General features: G+C 37.7%; 2 protein-coding genes across 5 annotated transcripts; one reads left to right on the forward strand and one right to left on the reverse strand.

Moving 5' to 3' along the window:
- The first annotated feature begins 346 nt into the window (after nt 1–346).
- On the forward strand, nt 347–5010 carry LOC132187096 (protein HOTHEAD). The gene is made up of 6 exons (XM_059601270.1): nt 347–619; nt 1279–1657; nt 2723–3033; nt 3336–3721; nt 3956–4524; nt 4616–5010. Exons 1-6 carry the CDS (start codon nt 544–546, stop codon nt 4668–4670), a joined length of 1776 nt encoding a protein of 591 aa, XP_059457253.1. The 5' UTR covers nt 347–543; the 3' UTR covers nt 4671–5010.
- Nucleotides 5011–7985: 2975 nt separating this feature from the next.
- On the reverse strand, nt 7986–14731 carry LOC132188448 (receptor-like serine/threonine-protein kinase ALE2). 4 transcript variants are annotated; one of them, XM_059602899.1, is made up of 12 exons: nt 14511–14731; nt 14203–14341; nt 13505–13594; nt 12833–12958; nt 12517–12723; nt 12297–12398; nt 12083–12190; nt 11590–11961; nt 10900–11193; nt 10085–10480; nt 9703–9946; nt 7986–9515 (listed from the first exon to the last, which is right to left on the reverse strand). In XM_059602899.1, exons 2-12 carry the CDS (start codon nt 14276–14278, stop codon nt 8825–8827), a joined length of 2706 nt encoding a protein of 901 aa, XP_059458882.1. In that variant the 5' UTR covers nt 14279–14341; nt 14511–14731; the 3' UTR covers nt 7986–8824. The 4 variants fall into 4 exon arrangements, with proteins under 4 accessions (XP_059458882.1, XP_059458884.1, XP_059458881.1 ...); XM_059602901.1 differs by having other exon boundaries at nt 10085–10477; nt 14470–14731; XM_059602898.1 differs by having other exon boundaries at nt 14470–14731.
- Between the last annotated feature and the right edge of the window lie 2666 nt (nt 14732–17397).

Consider the following 17397-nt stretch of genomic DNA (forward strand, 5'->3'; position numbering starts at 1 on the left):
ATACACGTGGAAATCATAACTTGTTATGAGTGGGAAATCATAGACAGAGCTATTTTTTTTCTTTAATTACCCAAAACAGAGAAAACAGGATCCCCTGTTGAAAAGATATTTATATATATATGGATAATTAGATAGACACCCTTTTCTCATAGTGTAGCAAGGTTGGTGAAAGAGCTAGCTGTCATGGACGGGCATGATCAGATCACAAAGGAATTAATCCAACGGCCATGCATTCCTAACTCCAACTGTTGCATTCATTTCACCATTAAATAACTTTTGCAGTTGTAGTTTCAGTCGTCTTAAATGCAATTGAGTGCTGATTTCTTGTTGGTTGTCCATCTTTCTTTCATTTTCATTGTTTTCTGATGATGATGATTCTTATTATGCTTTAATTAACTCCATGCGAACATATTTCGTAGCTTTTTTAGGTGTATATATATAACTGTAGACACACATAAAACAAGGCCAACCAGAGGCAGCCACATAGAGGTCACAGAGAAGTTCATTTTCTGCAGGTGTTCTGAGGACTTTGTCTGCCTTTCAATGGCTTTGGTCGGAACAGTGAAGCTGCTTTTCTGTTTAGTTCTATGGCTCTCCCACATACTCTCTACTTCTCAAGGTTCTCTGCTTCCTCCCGTTTCTTTCAGCATCTCTAGCTATATGGTTCCCTATATATATATATATACTAGTTTTCGATCTCTGTGTGTGTGTGTTAAGCATAACTTTTCACTTCAAGATCAGCAGGCCAACAGATGGAAACCAAATGAGTTTCTATGTTCTTAGTTATCTCCACTTAGATGGCTTGTTTCCCATCTTCCTTGCCTTTGATTGGCTCACTTTTCTAAGTTTTCCTTAGATTTTTTTTTTAATTTTTAATTTTTTTAATTTTTGATTTTTTTGATTTTTTTTTTATACTTGATCCTCCACGGATTTGATATGGGAAGAAATGGGATAGTTCTATTTCAAGATTTTATTAGAAAGAAGAATTTTTGTAAATGCAGTATGGGATAGTCTTTCAAGACTGTCGGTGAATGCAGGTAGTGGATCAAAGAGACGAGTTTTCTCTAAGAATATCTGCCTCTTATACCTCATTGAAATTTTTACCTCAAAAGCATAAGGGGGAAAAAGCTACAATTTTTATCCATTTTTCAGTCTCCAACTTCAATGGAGTACTAATGGGTTTCTCTCTACAAATTTGGGTTTTATTTTGTTTTGTTTTGTTTTATTTTTTTTTTCTTCCCCCTTTTTGTAATAAACTAATTAAAGATTGCAATGCAGGTAAGGAGGATTACTACAAATACCGGTACCCATTTATCAGAAGTGCAAGCTCATTCTCAGGATCATCATCATTCTCATCATCCAGTGGTGGGAACAATGCTTATGACTACATAATTGTGGGAGGTGGCACAGCTGGGTGCCCCTTGGCAGCCACCCTCTCTCAAAACTTTAGTGTCCTGTTGCTTGAAAGAGGGGGTGTTCCTTTCTCCAATGCAAACGTCTCATTCTTAAAGAACTTCCACATTGCCCTAGCAGACACTTCTCCAACTTCTGCTTCCCAATTCTTCGTTTCCACAGATGGAGTTATTAATACTAGAGCTAGAGTTTTGGGTGGTGGCACTTGCATAAATGCTGGCTTCTACACTAGGGCAAGCTCAAGGTATGTTTAATGTTTTGCTCTCATGCACACAATATTTCAGAATATATATATATAATTAAACAATGTACTAATTTTTGGTAAGCATTGATATGAACACTTAATGCCTCACATTTTGTTGCATCTTCATGGTTTCTTTGATACTCTAGCATGGCAAATTCTAAACCATCTCTGCCAATTGGGTGGGGTCATGTTTTTGGCCATTCCCAGATTTACTTCTACTGGTTTTTCTTTTATCTGTTGAAGTTCTGCATTTTCTTAGTCCCTTGTTGATGTAGCTAAGCTCCATTTTAACCACAGAGCTGCTTAGATTCTGTCTCAAGTCTTCTAGATGCTAAATAAAGTTAGAAGTCACTTTCTAACATCAAAAGGATGTAGATGTTAGTGTCATCTGTGCAACATTGTAATGTAAAACAACTGCATCAGAACTTGTGGACCATCCTAAAAGAAAGTTTATGTTAAATATCACTTATCCCAAACATTTTAGCTTATAAGAAACGGTAAATTTAACTATTTAATTTATATTCTAACGGTTTCAAGCTTACTCCACAAAAATAATACTCTTTGTTAGGATTTTTTTGAAAATATTGAAAGTTGGATAGGTGATATTCATGACTGTGCCTTTGCACTATCTAAGAACATTTATGATTTTCATCTTCCTCGCGAAAAAAACTGATCCATTAAATGCTAGTCATAAAATCTCTCCACATAATTTTCCCAGTAGGAAAGTGATTAGGTAAGTCTGGTAGATCTAATTAAAAGGAAACGGTACAATTTAGGAAGTCATAAATTCATGATCCTTTTGCTAACCCACCTACCCAAATTACACCACCACCACCACTTTTGGTAACCCACCTACCCATATTTCAAATTGCACCCAAACTAACTTGTCTGAAGATTGAAAACTTGCAGATAAAATATGAACAAAAATATGTAAAAATGAAAATTTTTCTCATTAATTAATAGAACACACGGATTTGGCATGAGCAAATGTGGTCATACAGATCAAATGCCAGCTATAAAAGCTCAAATTTGGTGAAATTTTTATGTAAAGAATGTGGCATGCAGGTTTGTAGAGAAGGAGGGTTGGGATGTGAAGCTAGTAAATGAGTCCTACCCTTTTGTTGAGAAGAAAATTGTGCACCGCCCAAAGCTTGCTCCATGGCAGAAAGCTGTAAGGGACAGCCTTCTGGATGTAGGGGTGTCACCTTTTAATGGCTTCACATATGATCACATTTATGGAACAAAGATTGGAGGGACCATTTTTGACAGGTTTGGCCGCCGTCACACTGCTGCTGAACTGCTTGCTTCAGCGAACCCTCGCAAGCTCACCGTCCTGATTCATGCCACTGTCCAAAACATTGTTTTTGACACAACAGGTGTGTTGTTAACATCTTCATCAATTAATGTAACATGATTTATACGTTGTTGTGACCTTTTCCAGTCAGATAATATAAGAGTTTGGGGTGAGTAATGCTACAAATCTCTTTTGTGTTATTCTAAGAATGATGTGGCTCTTAAAAATTACTATTGGGTCTGTGATTGATCGTTATTGAATTTTGATTTATAGAGTGACACAAGAGGAACTTATAGAATTACTCGCCTGGAGCTTATTAGCTAATGAAAAATATTAATTAAGGTGAGCTTGAATAGCTAATGAGATGGTAAATGTATAATATAGGAGAGCAACCAAAGGCTGTGGGGGTCATTTTCGCAGACGAAAAGGGTAACAAACATCAAGCACTTCTTGTAAATAAGCCAAGGAGTGAAGTCATTTTGTCTTGTGGAGCAATTGGGACCCCTCAAATGCTGCTGCTAAGTGGTATTGGACCAAAAGCTGAGCTCGAAAAGTTGAAAATTCCGGTGGTGGTTGATAACAAGTATGTTGGGAAAGGCATGGCGGACAACCCCATGAACACTGTTTTTGTTCCCACTAATAGGCCAGTTACTCAGTCACTCATACAAACTGTAGGGATAACAAAGAAGGGTGTGTATATTGAAGCCAGCAGTGGCTTTGGACAATCCAAAGACAGCATTCATTGCCACCATGGCATCATGTCGGCCGAGGTAAGCAACATGTTACACACACTCTCACTATCACAATTTCAAGTGCACATTCCCTTACGGGACAATGAAAATCGCCATTGAATTCCAAATTCAATAATGATAATGGTAATTTTCATTATCTTGTTAGAGAGTATGTAGTTGAGAGCGTGCGAATGAGAGTGTGTTAACACTCTTTCTTGAAGTTTCTTTGACTATGAAATACAAATCATGAGTAGCATTTTGTGGTATGGCTAGATTGGGCAGCTCTCAACGATTCCTCCAAAGCAGAGAACACCAGAGGCCATTCAAGCTTACATCAAAGGCAAGAGAGATATACCCCATGAAGCATTCAAGGGAGGCTTCATACTAGAAAAAATTGCCACCCCAATTTCTACAGGGGATCTCAAACTGATCAACACCAATGTTGATGACAACCCTTCTGTCACCTTCAACTACTTCAAGCATCCATATGATCTTCAACGCTGCGTTGAAGGGATTCGCATGGCCACGAAGATTGCCCAGTCGCAACACTTCACAAACTACACACGGTGTGAGAAGCAAACTGTGGAGAAGATACTTAACATGAGTGTCAAGGCTAATGTTAACCTCATTCCTAAGCAGACCAATGACACAACGTCCATGGAGCAGTTCTGCAAAGACACTGTTATCACCATTTGGCACTACCATGGTGGGTGCCATGTGGGCAAGGTGGTTAGCAATGACTACAAGGTTCTTGGTGTTCACAGGCTACGTGTTGTTGATGGCTCAACATTTAGAGAATCTCCAGGCACAAATCCTCAAGGCACTGTCATGATGATGGGCAGGTATAAGATAAGAAGAAAGCTAAAACACAATTATAATTTTGTTTTTCCCATTTTCTCAACATGTTTATTTTTTATTTTTGGTGAAATTCAGGTACATGGGAGTGAAGATTTTGAGGGACAGATTAGGAAGAGCAGCTGGCATATGAGGAAGCATGGAAGGATAAATGGAGAAGCCTTGGTTAGTAATTATAGTGGAAATGTAACTCTAGTGTTTTTAATTCCTAGCAGTAATATGTAGAAAATGGCTTGACAGTGGAAAATCCTTATTTTCACGCTAGCTAATTGTAATGTTAATAAGTATTCTCCACTATTTTTCATAACCATCCATTTTGTTGCTGCTGAGAGAACTGCAGAAAAGCATGCAATATGTGATTTTGGTTTTGCAAAGGGAAGGAAACCTCTTCTCAACTAAGCATGCAATATTAGGCTTAGTTGAGCCAAGGTTTAGGGTTTTGGCCATAAAGTTTCAGGAGTGAAGATTCTTTTCCTAGATTTCTCAGTAACTAATTCTCGTGTAAGTTAATTGACATCAGGTTTCTGCTAATGCTATATCCTCAGATTCTATTGCCGCTCGGCAATGCCTTTCCCTTACAACCACTTCACCGTGGTTGTTGGTGTTACTGCTCGGGGCTCTTCATGGTGTCCTTTTGCCATATGTTATTGCGTTGTGAGGTTCTTAGAAAGGCCCATATCGTTAATGATTTTCTTTGAATTTTTAATGGATCTATTGCTTACTAAGTTACTATTTAGTTTTATCTTTGTATTGCCTCTTCTATTTGTGCTTTGTTGTTAGGGACATTCACCCCTTTGTGAATGTTTGATTTCTTGTAACCCTTTTTCTATGTATTGAATAGAAAAAAAAAAAAAGTATTCTTTTTCATTTTTGCTTGTTTTTCTTTTTCTACTTGAATAAAAGGCCTGTAATTGAAGAAATAATGATTTATAGGGAATATATATGTCATTGCAAGCCTATCATCATTGTGCAGATTGTTTTCTTTATGTTTTCAAGGGGAAAATAAAAAAGAAAAAAGAAAAAAAAATGAAAAGGACAATTGGTATTACAAAAAAAGTCCTCATAAAAATACGAAATAATATCTTCTTCGGTTCATTTAGCGGAATAATATTTAATTAGTTATATGTGATGGATATTTGTGTCCTTTTACTTTTTAAGGAGATAAAAGTACCCATCCAAATATAACCAACTGGATATTCTCCTTATCATTTAAACTAAGTGAATCCTAATTCCTAAAATACAAGCATTCTCGATGGGCTAGCCAAAGATTATATGATAATTAGTATACTTACTGTAATTATCATATACTTCTTTATCATATATTTTAGCTTATTATATAATTAACTATAATTAGGCTTCGTTTACTTCGACGTAAAATTGTTTCCAGAAAATAATTTCCGTATTTTACGGTGTTTACTTCGACGTAAAATAGTGGTCAACGAAAAATATTTTCTTTTTGACCGAAAATTCTTCTTTAATTTTTGGAAAATGGTTTACGGTTTTGAAAACCGTAAACTACTTTCCGACTATGAGCATCTTATTCTTAAATCGATGGATCTTGCCAAGACCCGCCCAAAACCTCGCCAGCACTTGACCGGGACCCGCTTGAGACCTGACTGAGACCCTCCCGGGACTTGATCCGGACCTGCCCAAGACCTGTCCGGAACCTGCCTAAGACTTGACCGGGACCCGCCCGGGACCTCGGCGGGACCTGCCCAGGACCTGACCAAGACTTGACTGGGACCCACCCGGGACCTGCCCTAGACTTGACCGAGATCTGACTGGGACTTGCTTGGGACCCGCCTGAGACCTGCCCTGAACTTGACCGAGACCTGCTTGGGACTTGACCGAACCTGCTCGGGACCTAACCGGGACCCGCCAGGACTTGACTGGGATCCGCCAGGGACCCGCTTGGGACCTGCCCTGGACTTGATTGAGACCTGCTCGGGACTTGACCGAACCTGCCCGGGACCTAATTAGGACCCGCCGGGACTTGACCGAGACCTGTCCAAGACTTGCCTGGGACCCCACTGAAACCCGCCCGAGACTTGACTAGACCTGCCCAAGACCCGCCCGGGTCCCGGGCAAGTCTTAGTCAAGTCCCAGAGGGGTCGCGGTCAAGTCCCAAGCAAGTCTCGGTCAAGTCCCGGTCAAGTCTTGGGCAGGTCCCAGGCAAGTCCCAGTCGGGTCCCGGTCAAGTCTCGGGAGGGTCCGGGTCAAGTTCCGGGTAAGTCCAGCGAGGTCTCAGACAAGTCCCGATTAAGTTTCGGCGGGGTTCCAGGCAGGTCCCTACGGGGTCTCGAACAAGTCCCATGCACAGGCAGGTCCCTACGGGGTTTCGAACAAGTCCCATGCAAGTTCCGACGGGGACCTTATTGGAAAAAATATATATAAAAAAAATATATTTTCCGTGTGCAAACTAAACGCTGTAAAATGTTTTCGACGAAAAATATTTTCAGGAAAAATGATTTTTCTGAAAACATTTTACGAAGGAAACAATTTTATGTATTAAATGGAGCCTTAGTATAAATATTTTCGTTTATTATATATTTCTTGCACAGATAAACCTCTGCTTCCCACACATCGATGGCCTCCATTGGCAGACTTGTAGTAAACCTCAGTTCCCTACATATTCATGGCACCCTCAGCCTCAGGCCTCAACCCTGAATCTTTGGATATTTCATTTACTCTGAAAAATGGGCTCTCAAATTTGACTGATGAGCATGTGCGTTTGTATAGGAGATGATGGGACTGACGACGTTCAGCGGGTCAATCACGGGTCTATCATCCATCCATCCAACTCGGGGCTCCATGGATTCGCCGAAAGTCTTGTTCCTTCATGTCAGATTTTTGACAAACCGCCTGAGTCCAGACTACTGCTTTGATTCCTGATTGTGGATTCCCGGCGCCTGCAAAAGGGAGGTGTTGATCATAAATGGGTGAGATGACGCTGATGGAGGAACTGGACACTTCAATTATTGGAGGAAGATACGAAGCATGGGGCCGGGTCCAGAACATTTGGAAGTCCAGTGATGAGGCCCATAAGCCGAAGACTCTTGAATCCTATTTTAGTGCAGGGTGTGGGTGTTACATTTTTGGACTCGTTTGGATTTGCGATTTTTTTCTATTCTATTGAACTGAATTCAAAATTGTGAATATCGAAGAGAAAAAATAGTTAAGATTATGTTTGAGTTGTTTGAAGAATATAAAACTTTGAATAAAGTTGAAAATTCGAGTTGAGTTGAGTGTTAGTAATGTCAAATCCACTAAAAAAGAGAAAAAAAAAAAAGAAAAAAAAAGTTGAGATTATGTTTTGGTTGTTTGGAGAACGGAAAATTTTGAATAAAGTAAAAATTTTTTGAGTTGAGTTAAGTGTTAATGGTGTCAAATCAACTAAAAATGAGAAAAAAAGTTGAGAAGAATTGGAAAGAATGGCCTTCCCAAAATGTATTTGAAACTCTGTTTCATTAAGTGGCCAATTAGGCTTCATAGTTCCAAAGATTGATAATGCAGAATTAAAATCTATATGCAAAACTACTAGAAGTACTACATCAAGCAGCTAACAAAGGCATGTTTGGGTGTGCATTTGAGAGATATAAAAGTGTGTTTAACATTCAAAAAGTTCGTTTGAAAAAAAGTACCTGTTTGGTAAAAAAAAATTGAAAGCGCTTTTAGGGGTCCAAAAAACCTAAAAATTGCCAAAACATACTTTTGACAAGAACTTAAAAATGAAGCTTTTGCCAAAAAACATTTTTTGACTTAATTCTCAAACGCAATCCCAAACAGGCTCGAAATCTAATAGAATTTATATATTACAACCTCAAACTTTTTGGTTCCTTGGCCAAAGGAGCCTAATATATATATATATATATATATATATATATAAAGCTTTAACGTTTCAAAGAAGACAGCAAGCAACTCCAAGAACTGTACCAAGAAGGAGCAGATGTGGATGATTTATTCAAGACCAGACCTCCACAAACATCCAAGAGATTCAATGGGGTTGAAATAACGTATCCAAATTTTGTTTTGCATTTTGGAATTTTTCACTGCCACACCTAACTTCATTGCTGATATGGGCGCCAGGATATGTTATATAAGTCTAGACCTTGATCTTGTCCATGAAAGCAACCATTTGGTCGTCAGCATTTTATTCAAGACCAGACCAACTATTTTCACAACAGCATGTAATGCAAGTCTAGACCTTGCTCTTCTTGTCCATGAAAGCAAACTCCAATCTTGTATGGAAGAGATTGCAATTGTACATCGATGGGGCTTCAGCAGGAGCTAATGAGATTCTGGCCATAATTTCAATGCAACCCCATGCTCACTCATGCTGCCTCCTGACAAACTTCTTAATCTCTGCCAAAACTGCCTTTTCCTCCCCACCCTCAGAGGCCCTGAAGTGGATTGTCTCCTGAAAGACTCGAATTCTTGACCCTCAAGTCCCACAGATGTACTCAACAAATCTGATGCTGATAATGCTATCTTGGTGTCATGGCTAGAATCATAGCCAGAAAGTGGTTGATGGGCGTGTGAGATTTCCACAATCTCACTTGAAACTTTCTTACTCTTACTATCTAAATCAATCAAAAGATCCTCTTGACTGCAAGTTCTTGACCCCAGATCATGTGTTTCATCAAACTCATTGCATACTAGCTTCAAGGCCTGAACAACTTCACCCATGAAAGGGCGGTGAGACACTTCTGGTTGCACACACATAGATGCAATAGCTGCTGCTTTAGCTACACTATTGATTGAAATATTTGACTTTATAGCTGGATCAATGATTGTTTCTAATCCCTCCTCGCTTGTTAGAAGTGGACGGGCCCAAGCAACTAGATTTTCTTGACCCGGTGGCTGCGACAAGTCTACAGGCTTTCTTCCTGTTAGCAGCTCAAGGAGTACTACACCATAGCTGTAAACGTCACTTTTCACAAGAAGATGTCCGGTCATTGCATACTCCGGAGCTAAGTAACTGCAAACAAGATTTAGAGTAGGATAAAATAGACAGGATATCCAATTTGGAAAGGCAAACTAATAATCAAACACCGGCATGAAGAAACTACATTTGTCAGGGAAGGATAAAGATACAGATCAAATAGATTAGAATGACCACAAAAACATGGATTATTTATGATGCATAAGAGAAATGGAGTTCATACCCAAAAGTTCCCATAACATGTGTCGAGATATGTTTGTTTCCCTCGTCTAATGCAGTTCTAGCCAATCCAAAATCTGAAACCTTAGGTGTAAAATCGTCTTCCAATAGGATGTTGCTGGACTTGAAGTCTCTATGTATAACACGTGGGTTTGAGTCTTCATGCAGATAGGCTAAGCCCCGAGCTGCACCAAGGGCAATCTTCATCCGAGCATCCCAGTCAAGCGGATCAATTTTCTTGTCAGCACCTGGAAGTACACAAAACAAATGCATTCAGAATGTCACACCTTAAAGAAGCTCATAATGTAAATGCCATAAATATCTGGCACTTCAACCAGACTAGTGTGAAGCATTGGAAAATGGAAATTTGTTGAGCTTCTACTTACCATGTAAGTGGGATTCGACCCTTCCATTTGGAACTAGTTCATATACTAGGCAGCGAGCCTGATGCTCTGTGCATATACCAATCAATTTAACTAAATTTCGGTGGTGCAGACGGCTAAGCATCTCAACTTCTGCCAAGAACTCACGGCTGCCATGCTGATCATCTCTCTTGAGAAGCTTCACAGCCACCTCCTTCCCATCATCTAAAATGCCACTGTAAACAAGCCCAAATCCACCTTCTCCAAGTATTGTTGAAGGATCAAAGTTATTGGTGGCTCTCTCTATGTCATTCAAAGTGAAGGTCTTAGCAGTTCCTATATATGTTAGTGTGCCAGAACTATAAGACATTGATGCAGAACCACGCATGCTTCCAAACATCAGAGACCTGGCTGCCCCTGCTGAGTTTAGATATATATTACTTTAAGTGAACTCTGCACAATCTCAAACTAGAAAATTTATGTGGTTGACTCTCCTCTTTCATTTTTTTTTTTGTTTTTTTTTCTCGTTATTAAGAAAAATGTACAAAGATCACATTAGAGCTTGCTTTATAGCAATAGTATGACTTCACTACAATGTATGCTAGACCAGAACTTGAGAGCTGAATAGAAAATATCATGGAGACAAGAAATGAAGACTATCATTTGCAATGATCTTGATAGTAATTCAACTCAAAAGATCGAATTTGCATAGGGAATTTATTTAGATGATGCTTAAATTTTACCAAAGACACAAGAACTTCAAGAAATAATTACTGGGTTCAAGATACATGATTAGTGGACGGTCTATACAGTCCAAAGAATTTGGTAAAATGCAGTACCTGATGACTTTTTAGGCGAGGATATTAAAGCATGTGGAATTTGTTTAGAACGTTGAGCACCATAACCACATTTCAACAGCAAAAGGCAAGCGAGTCCAACACATATAATGAAGGCAGTGAAAGATGACAGTACGATTACAATAATCATGCTTCCACCAAGTCCATTTTTTTTTCTCCTGGGCACAGCAACTCCTAGAGGTTTTATTATCCTTCCATTGTTCTCGTGGCCAGCATATGGTCCATCATCTATTGCTGAAATGCTAGAAGGTGCTGAAGGGGGAGACGGGGGAAGACCTGCTTAAGCATAAGAGATTCAGAAGTAAAACTTCAGATACATGAAAGTCAAAATTACCAAAAAACAGAAGAAAAAAAAAAACAAGTGATTGAAAACAACTTCTAAGAATGATACAATGGGCACTTGGATGCCATCTTTAACACCGGGCTTTGTACCTTCATAATTGAACAAAAAGAAAAGTGCAAGTTACAAAATTCCCACATAAAACTGCTTTAGCAGGTGGTGAATACGTACTGCACTGACGAATCACTTTAATAATAAAAAATGGCTGAAGTTATCAAGCTTCAAATGCCCTAAAAATTTAAAAATTTGAAGTTTCTGTTATCAAAATGAATTTTAAGAAGAGATTTTACTTGAAGTTTTCCAAAAACATGAAGCTGAGGAACAAAATTAACCTGGATAGTGAACATAGAGTATTTCGTATGCACCAAAAACTGAAGCCTTGATTGAAACCTGCCGGTGCCAGAATTTCTCATAAATAGAAAACGAAGTAGTATCATTGAATTTCAGTCCTTTAGGCACTAGGTTGATGAGGACACTGGTTCTCTCTAGCTGCTGACTAGCTGCGTCTGCTCCCATAATGCGAACTTGGCTACGGTTTAGTGAAATACTAGCAGCGATTTCCTCAGCAAGCTCTGAAACCAAAGAGAAGAACTTGTATATTGCAACGCTAAGGCGGAGTTTAACTTCAATTGGCCACACACAAGCACAGGGTGCCCCTGGAGGTGCATATGTTAAAGGCTCTGTGCATGTCATAGATGTACAATCTACAGGGAGGAATATCAAACATAATTAATAGTTGTTATAATGATAATAGTGTGATTACTTTCTAATTCTGATAATAATGCTATTTAGATATAAACCAGTGAGAGTTAGATGCTTCAGTACCTTCATTAGGAGGTGGAGGTGGTAGAGTCAGAAGTGGTAAGGGTGGTGGGGTCTTTGTATTCCTTAGGGTAGAACCCAAAGGAGAAATTTTTGGCGGAAGAATGGGCACTTGCAAACACAAAACATGGTCATTGTCAGGTAATTTTATTTAACTAAACAATCCAAAGATAACTGCAAGGTTATAAGCAACAGACTAAAGTGAGCTTTCTCATACTGTTGACGTGCCTTGATAGTATTGTTGGTGATGGTGCAGGAGCAGGAAAATCCTTGCTTATTGATGAAGGATAGGGAGATTGGAATGGGGAGACTGAAGGGCCTGTAATTTTCACATTACATTTTGCAGAAGATACAAAAATAAATTTAAAGATTTCATCTTCAAAATTAAAGAATTTGTAATTAACTAATTTAAGCTATTTCCAATTGGAGAATCAAACCTTGCTGGCTGTAAGTGGGTGGATGTATCAGATAAGATGGTTCTGGAGCAGAGTTGAACTTTTTTCTTGCATGATAATGTTTATGAAATGAGATTGAAGGGGGAGATGCAGGACCATGCACCCATTTCTTTCCAGGACCTCCTGAGAATGACATAGAAGGTGGAAGTGCAATACTTGAATGCCGAACCAGATCATGTTGAGGAGTTGCTACAACAGGAAAAGACATTTTAAATTTTGATATTTCTGCATATATAAGAAATTCTTCTTCCGACCTTGAAAGTTAGAAAATAAAAAATCTGTATCGCACTCCAATTACCTTTAGATGGAGAGTGATTCACAGGTGATGAATTAGGCAATGCTTTGTTGTGAGGTGAACTAACTAGCTTGCCATGTCTTTTCCTGCCATAACTGAGAGGATTTGATGCAGCAGTGACACCATGGTCTGTAACATCACATTGAAACAGGGTCATTTAACAATGAATTATTTTCAAGGTTTCATACATGTTCACTGACCAACTCTAAAGAAATATTGCTACATACTTAACATGTTGCTTAATTTCATTCAACCTAAAAATTTGGTTCCTCCTTTACATGGATACCATGAAATGTTGTACTCAAACATATCAAGAGAAGAACATGGTGATTTCAGTATCTGCTCTCCTAAATCATGAGAAAATATATGACAATAAGGAATCAGGAAAGGAACATATCAATGAGCTACCTTTTATCGCAAGCGGAATTTTTTAACTTCGAATTGAAGGCATAGAATGGAGACAATGTTTGAACTCAAGATCACATGTTTTAATACCATGGCAAGCTATTACTTGTCCCAAAAGCCAAAGTTGATGGGAAAGGTTGAACTTAATCATTTTAAGTATTATTCTGACATATGCTAGCACTATTTGAAACTTAAACAAGTAATTCCAGCATCTAGAGATGTAAATTTTTTGTCAATGACTAAATTAAGAACTCATTTTGCAAGGTTCACCTGGTACCCTGGATGGTAGTTGGCCTGGTATGAAAGGATTGGGTGTTGGCGGTTTTCGCGGCAGTCTCCTTGGTGGTGATGGAAGTGGTACTGCATCATTAGAGAAACATCATCACAAAGGAAAAATGGAAAAGTGGCAATCCCTCTATGTGAATGCTTATACTATATTGGTCAATAATTTAAATCAGAAAGGAAAGTTGAGGAATATTGGTCAATAATTTAAATCTAACATCAAGTTTCAATTAAAAATATGCAGTTAATGCGAAATATGGGGCTACCTTACACATATAATATTCAAGAATTAAAAATCACCAAAATGTGACCAGTTGAAAATTTGTCCAGGAAACAGCATAAAATTAATCAACTAGTAAACCTTATAAAATAAACCAAGCATAATTTAGTCATGGTCATTACAAAGCCACGTTGTAAGTATCATGAAATGCAGATTTCTACTGTGGTAATTCACCGTCCAATTCGAAATGTGTAAGTTTAACATATAAATTTAAAGACATTCTACAACAAAATTAACATAAATCAGCTTTCCTCTACTTGATCACAGAAACAGTAATCCTAAGCAAGCCAGAGACAGATCCAGTGCAAATTTGCGAGTTCTACATGTACTCTATCCAACAAATATGTGGATCGAGCATAATTCAATATGAAACCCAGCTCAGAACACAAAAAATCAAACACATTACCTGCAGATCCATGAACTTGCATAGCACCAAGTGTCAAATATATTTTCATCAGCAGGAGAATCAGCTGCCTCCCCATTTCACTTCCAAGGAAATTGGAGATGAATTCTTAAGATCTGTAAGCTCTTACTCAGCCATCCAACTGAAAAAAGAGGAAAATTTAAGAGAAAGAAGTGAAAACTGAAATAAACCCGTACGCAAAATATGAGTGTAACTTTAAGGAACAACTGTGCTAACGTTAAAATTAACTACAAAAGCAGACCCACATACAGTATCACCAAAGTAATGAGAAGAAGGTATGGTGAAAGTACACGAATGGGTTAGGTAGGAAGAACCCAAAAATTGTTCTTTTGCTGAGACTAAGCTCTGAAGTTTGCAGAACTTTGAGAATTCAAATGGAATAGTTTTGGTTGACATGGGTGATTAAAGGCCACTGGAAATGATCAAGCAAAAGGCAGCATATTTACACTTAAAAGAGACACTCTTGAGAGTTATGCGTTGGTGGGGGATATGAAAGAGAGCGTGAAATGGACTGTTCCAAAGAGTGTTGAAAGACTGATGAAATACTTTTGCATTGTTTATGATAAGGGAATGCCTTGCCTCGACTTCTTTTCAGTTGATTGAGGAAATGATTCTTTCAAAGCATTTTTGGTACGTACTGGATATGGTTGTTTAATGTTTGAAAAATGTTACAAATTGGTTATATTAATATTGCTTCATTTATGTTTAGAGTTAAGTCAGACTTCCAATCATAACATAGGTGACAAAATGGACTAGAGGGCAGGAGGCTAGTCTATGCAATGGTTTCTCCTAGTGTGGGACTCTCTGGACCTTTTTATGATCAATTTTAAGAGTTAAGAATTTTTTATTTTTAGCAAAATGATAAGCCGGGGAGATCAATTGTGGCTTATTTTACCTGGGGTGACTATAGTAGTACTTACTCGCTGAGAGCCGTACAAGAAGGACTTATACAATGAGAATCGCAAATACTTCCTCAAATTCGATTGAGCCTTAGTCTTACTCAACCCCACCGAAGAAAAACGCTCTTTTAAGTATTATTAAGTTGCAACTATTTTTGTGCCAGGCAAATTGGGAATTCTGTTTTGATGCCCCACATGCATAATGTGATCAAACTACATGGTACAAGTGCATGGCTTTGGAATATTTTATCATTTAATGCACTGGAAATGTTTGGAGAGAGTAAATACAAGATTCAGACCATTCATTCAAGATGAGCGGCTGGATTTAACCAAGTAATAAAATAGTAAAACAAAAAAAAGTTAATAACTGGACGACCATTCTAGAGGGTGGTTGGTCACCATAGGAGTGTCATTAAAGTGAATCGGCCACCCCAAGAATATGATCGGGGTTGGCCGACCACCCCCTAAAAACTCAAGGAGTTGTCACCACTCCCATGAGAATGATTGGGGTGATTCGACCATCCCTTCACCATTTGAATGGTGGTTGTTTCACCTCAACCATATCCATGGGTTGGCCGACCGCCCCTTCAAAGGGTGAATAGATGGTTGGTACCTCCTTATGTGTGGTCGCCACAATTCAAAAAATAAAGAAATATAAATTGAATATCCAAGTTGCATGTACAATTCCTTTATTATGTGTTGTACCTTGGTCTCAAATCTGGGTCCTGATCAAAGAAAGAAAAAAGGGCTGAGAGCTTTATCTCTATCATGTATTTTAACCAAGAAAAAATAGCCAATTGTATTAAAGTTAATGAATTTGATGATTATTGAATTAATGATGCTATAATTAGTGATTTTGAGGCACTAAATTCTCAACGAGGAATGTTACGGTTTCTCTTATTGTTCTGTAATCTTACGTGAATATTATTTTATAAAAAATATATATAAAAGACGAGTGAGGTAAATTTTTTTATTTATATAGAATCAAGAGAACATAATACTATGAAAAACCGTAACATTTCTGATTTTCAACCCCAGATAAATGAAAAAGGACTTTGATCTCTATATAAGAAGAGGTTTGATTATGTTAGTTTTCAACCCTAGAGAAATTAATGAAAAGGACTTTGATCTTTCTCTCTTTCTCTCTCTTTCTGTATAACATGCTTGATTGGGCTAAGTCTGAATGAGGCAATTATGCACAATAGTTGTATTATAATTGCCTCATTTATTATAATCCAATCAAGGCTGCAGATATTGTCCCCACAGAAGACAATGCCCTTTGATTTGGTAGTTGTCTTTTGAAATGTAGTGTTGGAGACCACCATTTTCTTTCCATAATGACAATGGTGCTGACGGTGACCCTCAGACAGGGGCAATGACCCACTATAGCTACATCTCTCGTGCATTGCATGTGTCGGTGAATTTTATTGTATTTTATTTTTTATTTATCTTTTTATCCTTTATCTTTCAAAATTGATATACTTTCTAAAATTATTGTTAAATTAAAATTTAAAAATGATACATCCTAAATTTAATAATTATTTTAAAAGTTACATCAACTTTAGAGGACAAAAAGACAGTATAACATTACTCTTGTCAAAATAATTTTACTGGTTTGGCCACCTTTATCTAGTTTCAAATTAATTAACTAAAGGCTCCGTTTGTTTTGACGTAAAATGTTTCAACGAAATCATTATTAAAAAAAAAAACTCTGAAAATATTTTTCGATATTTTGCTCATACGAAAAATAAGCAATGGTAGAAAACAACTGGCGACTTTAATTTCGACAACCTCAGATAGTGGTTTGGCAGAGGTCCGATGGTGGTTTGGCGAACTCTGGCAATTTGGTAAGGAAAAGCTCAAACTCGAAATATAGTTTACAATTTTTAAAAAGGAAAACCATTTTACGAAAATTAAAGAAGATTTTCCTAGTCAATCGAAATGTTCTCATTTTGATCTTGATTTTCAATCGTACTAAATACTAAAAAATTAGAAAACATATTTTTAAATATTTTACGTTGAAATAAACGAAACCTGAGATTAAAGAAAACGAAAAGGATAGTACAACAACAAAGAGGGAAACCATAAGCAAACAACCCTAAAGAATAACACAATCCTGCAAAAGGGTATTCTTGGTTGGTTAATCATGATATTCTCATTTTTTTTTTAATTTTTTTTTGCAAGAAATCATTGAATGGTAAAGACTAAAGATTAACCAAAGTGGATAAAATGTTTGTAGCATATGGGACCCTAACGTACATAGCAAAGTGAAAATAGT

Source organism: Corylus avellana, chromosome ca7 (assembly GCF_901000735.1).
Source record: "Corylus avellana chromosome ca7, CavTom2PMs-1.0".
Classification (NCBI taxonomy): Eukaryota; Viridiplantae; Streptophyta; class Magnoliopsida; order Fagales; family Betulaceae; genus Corylus; species Corylus avellana.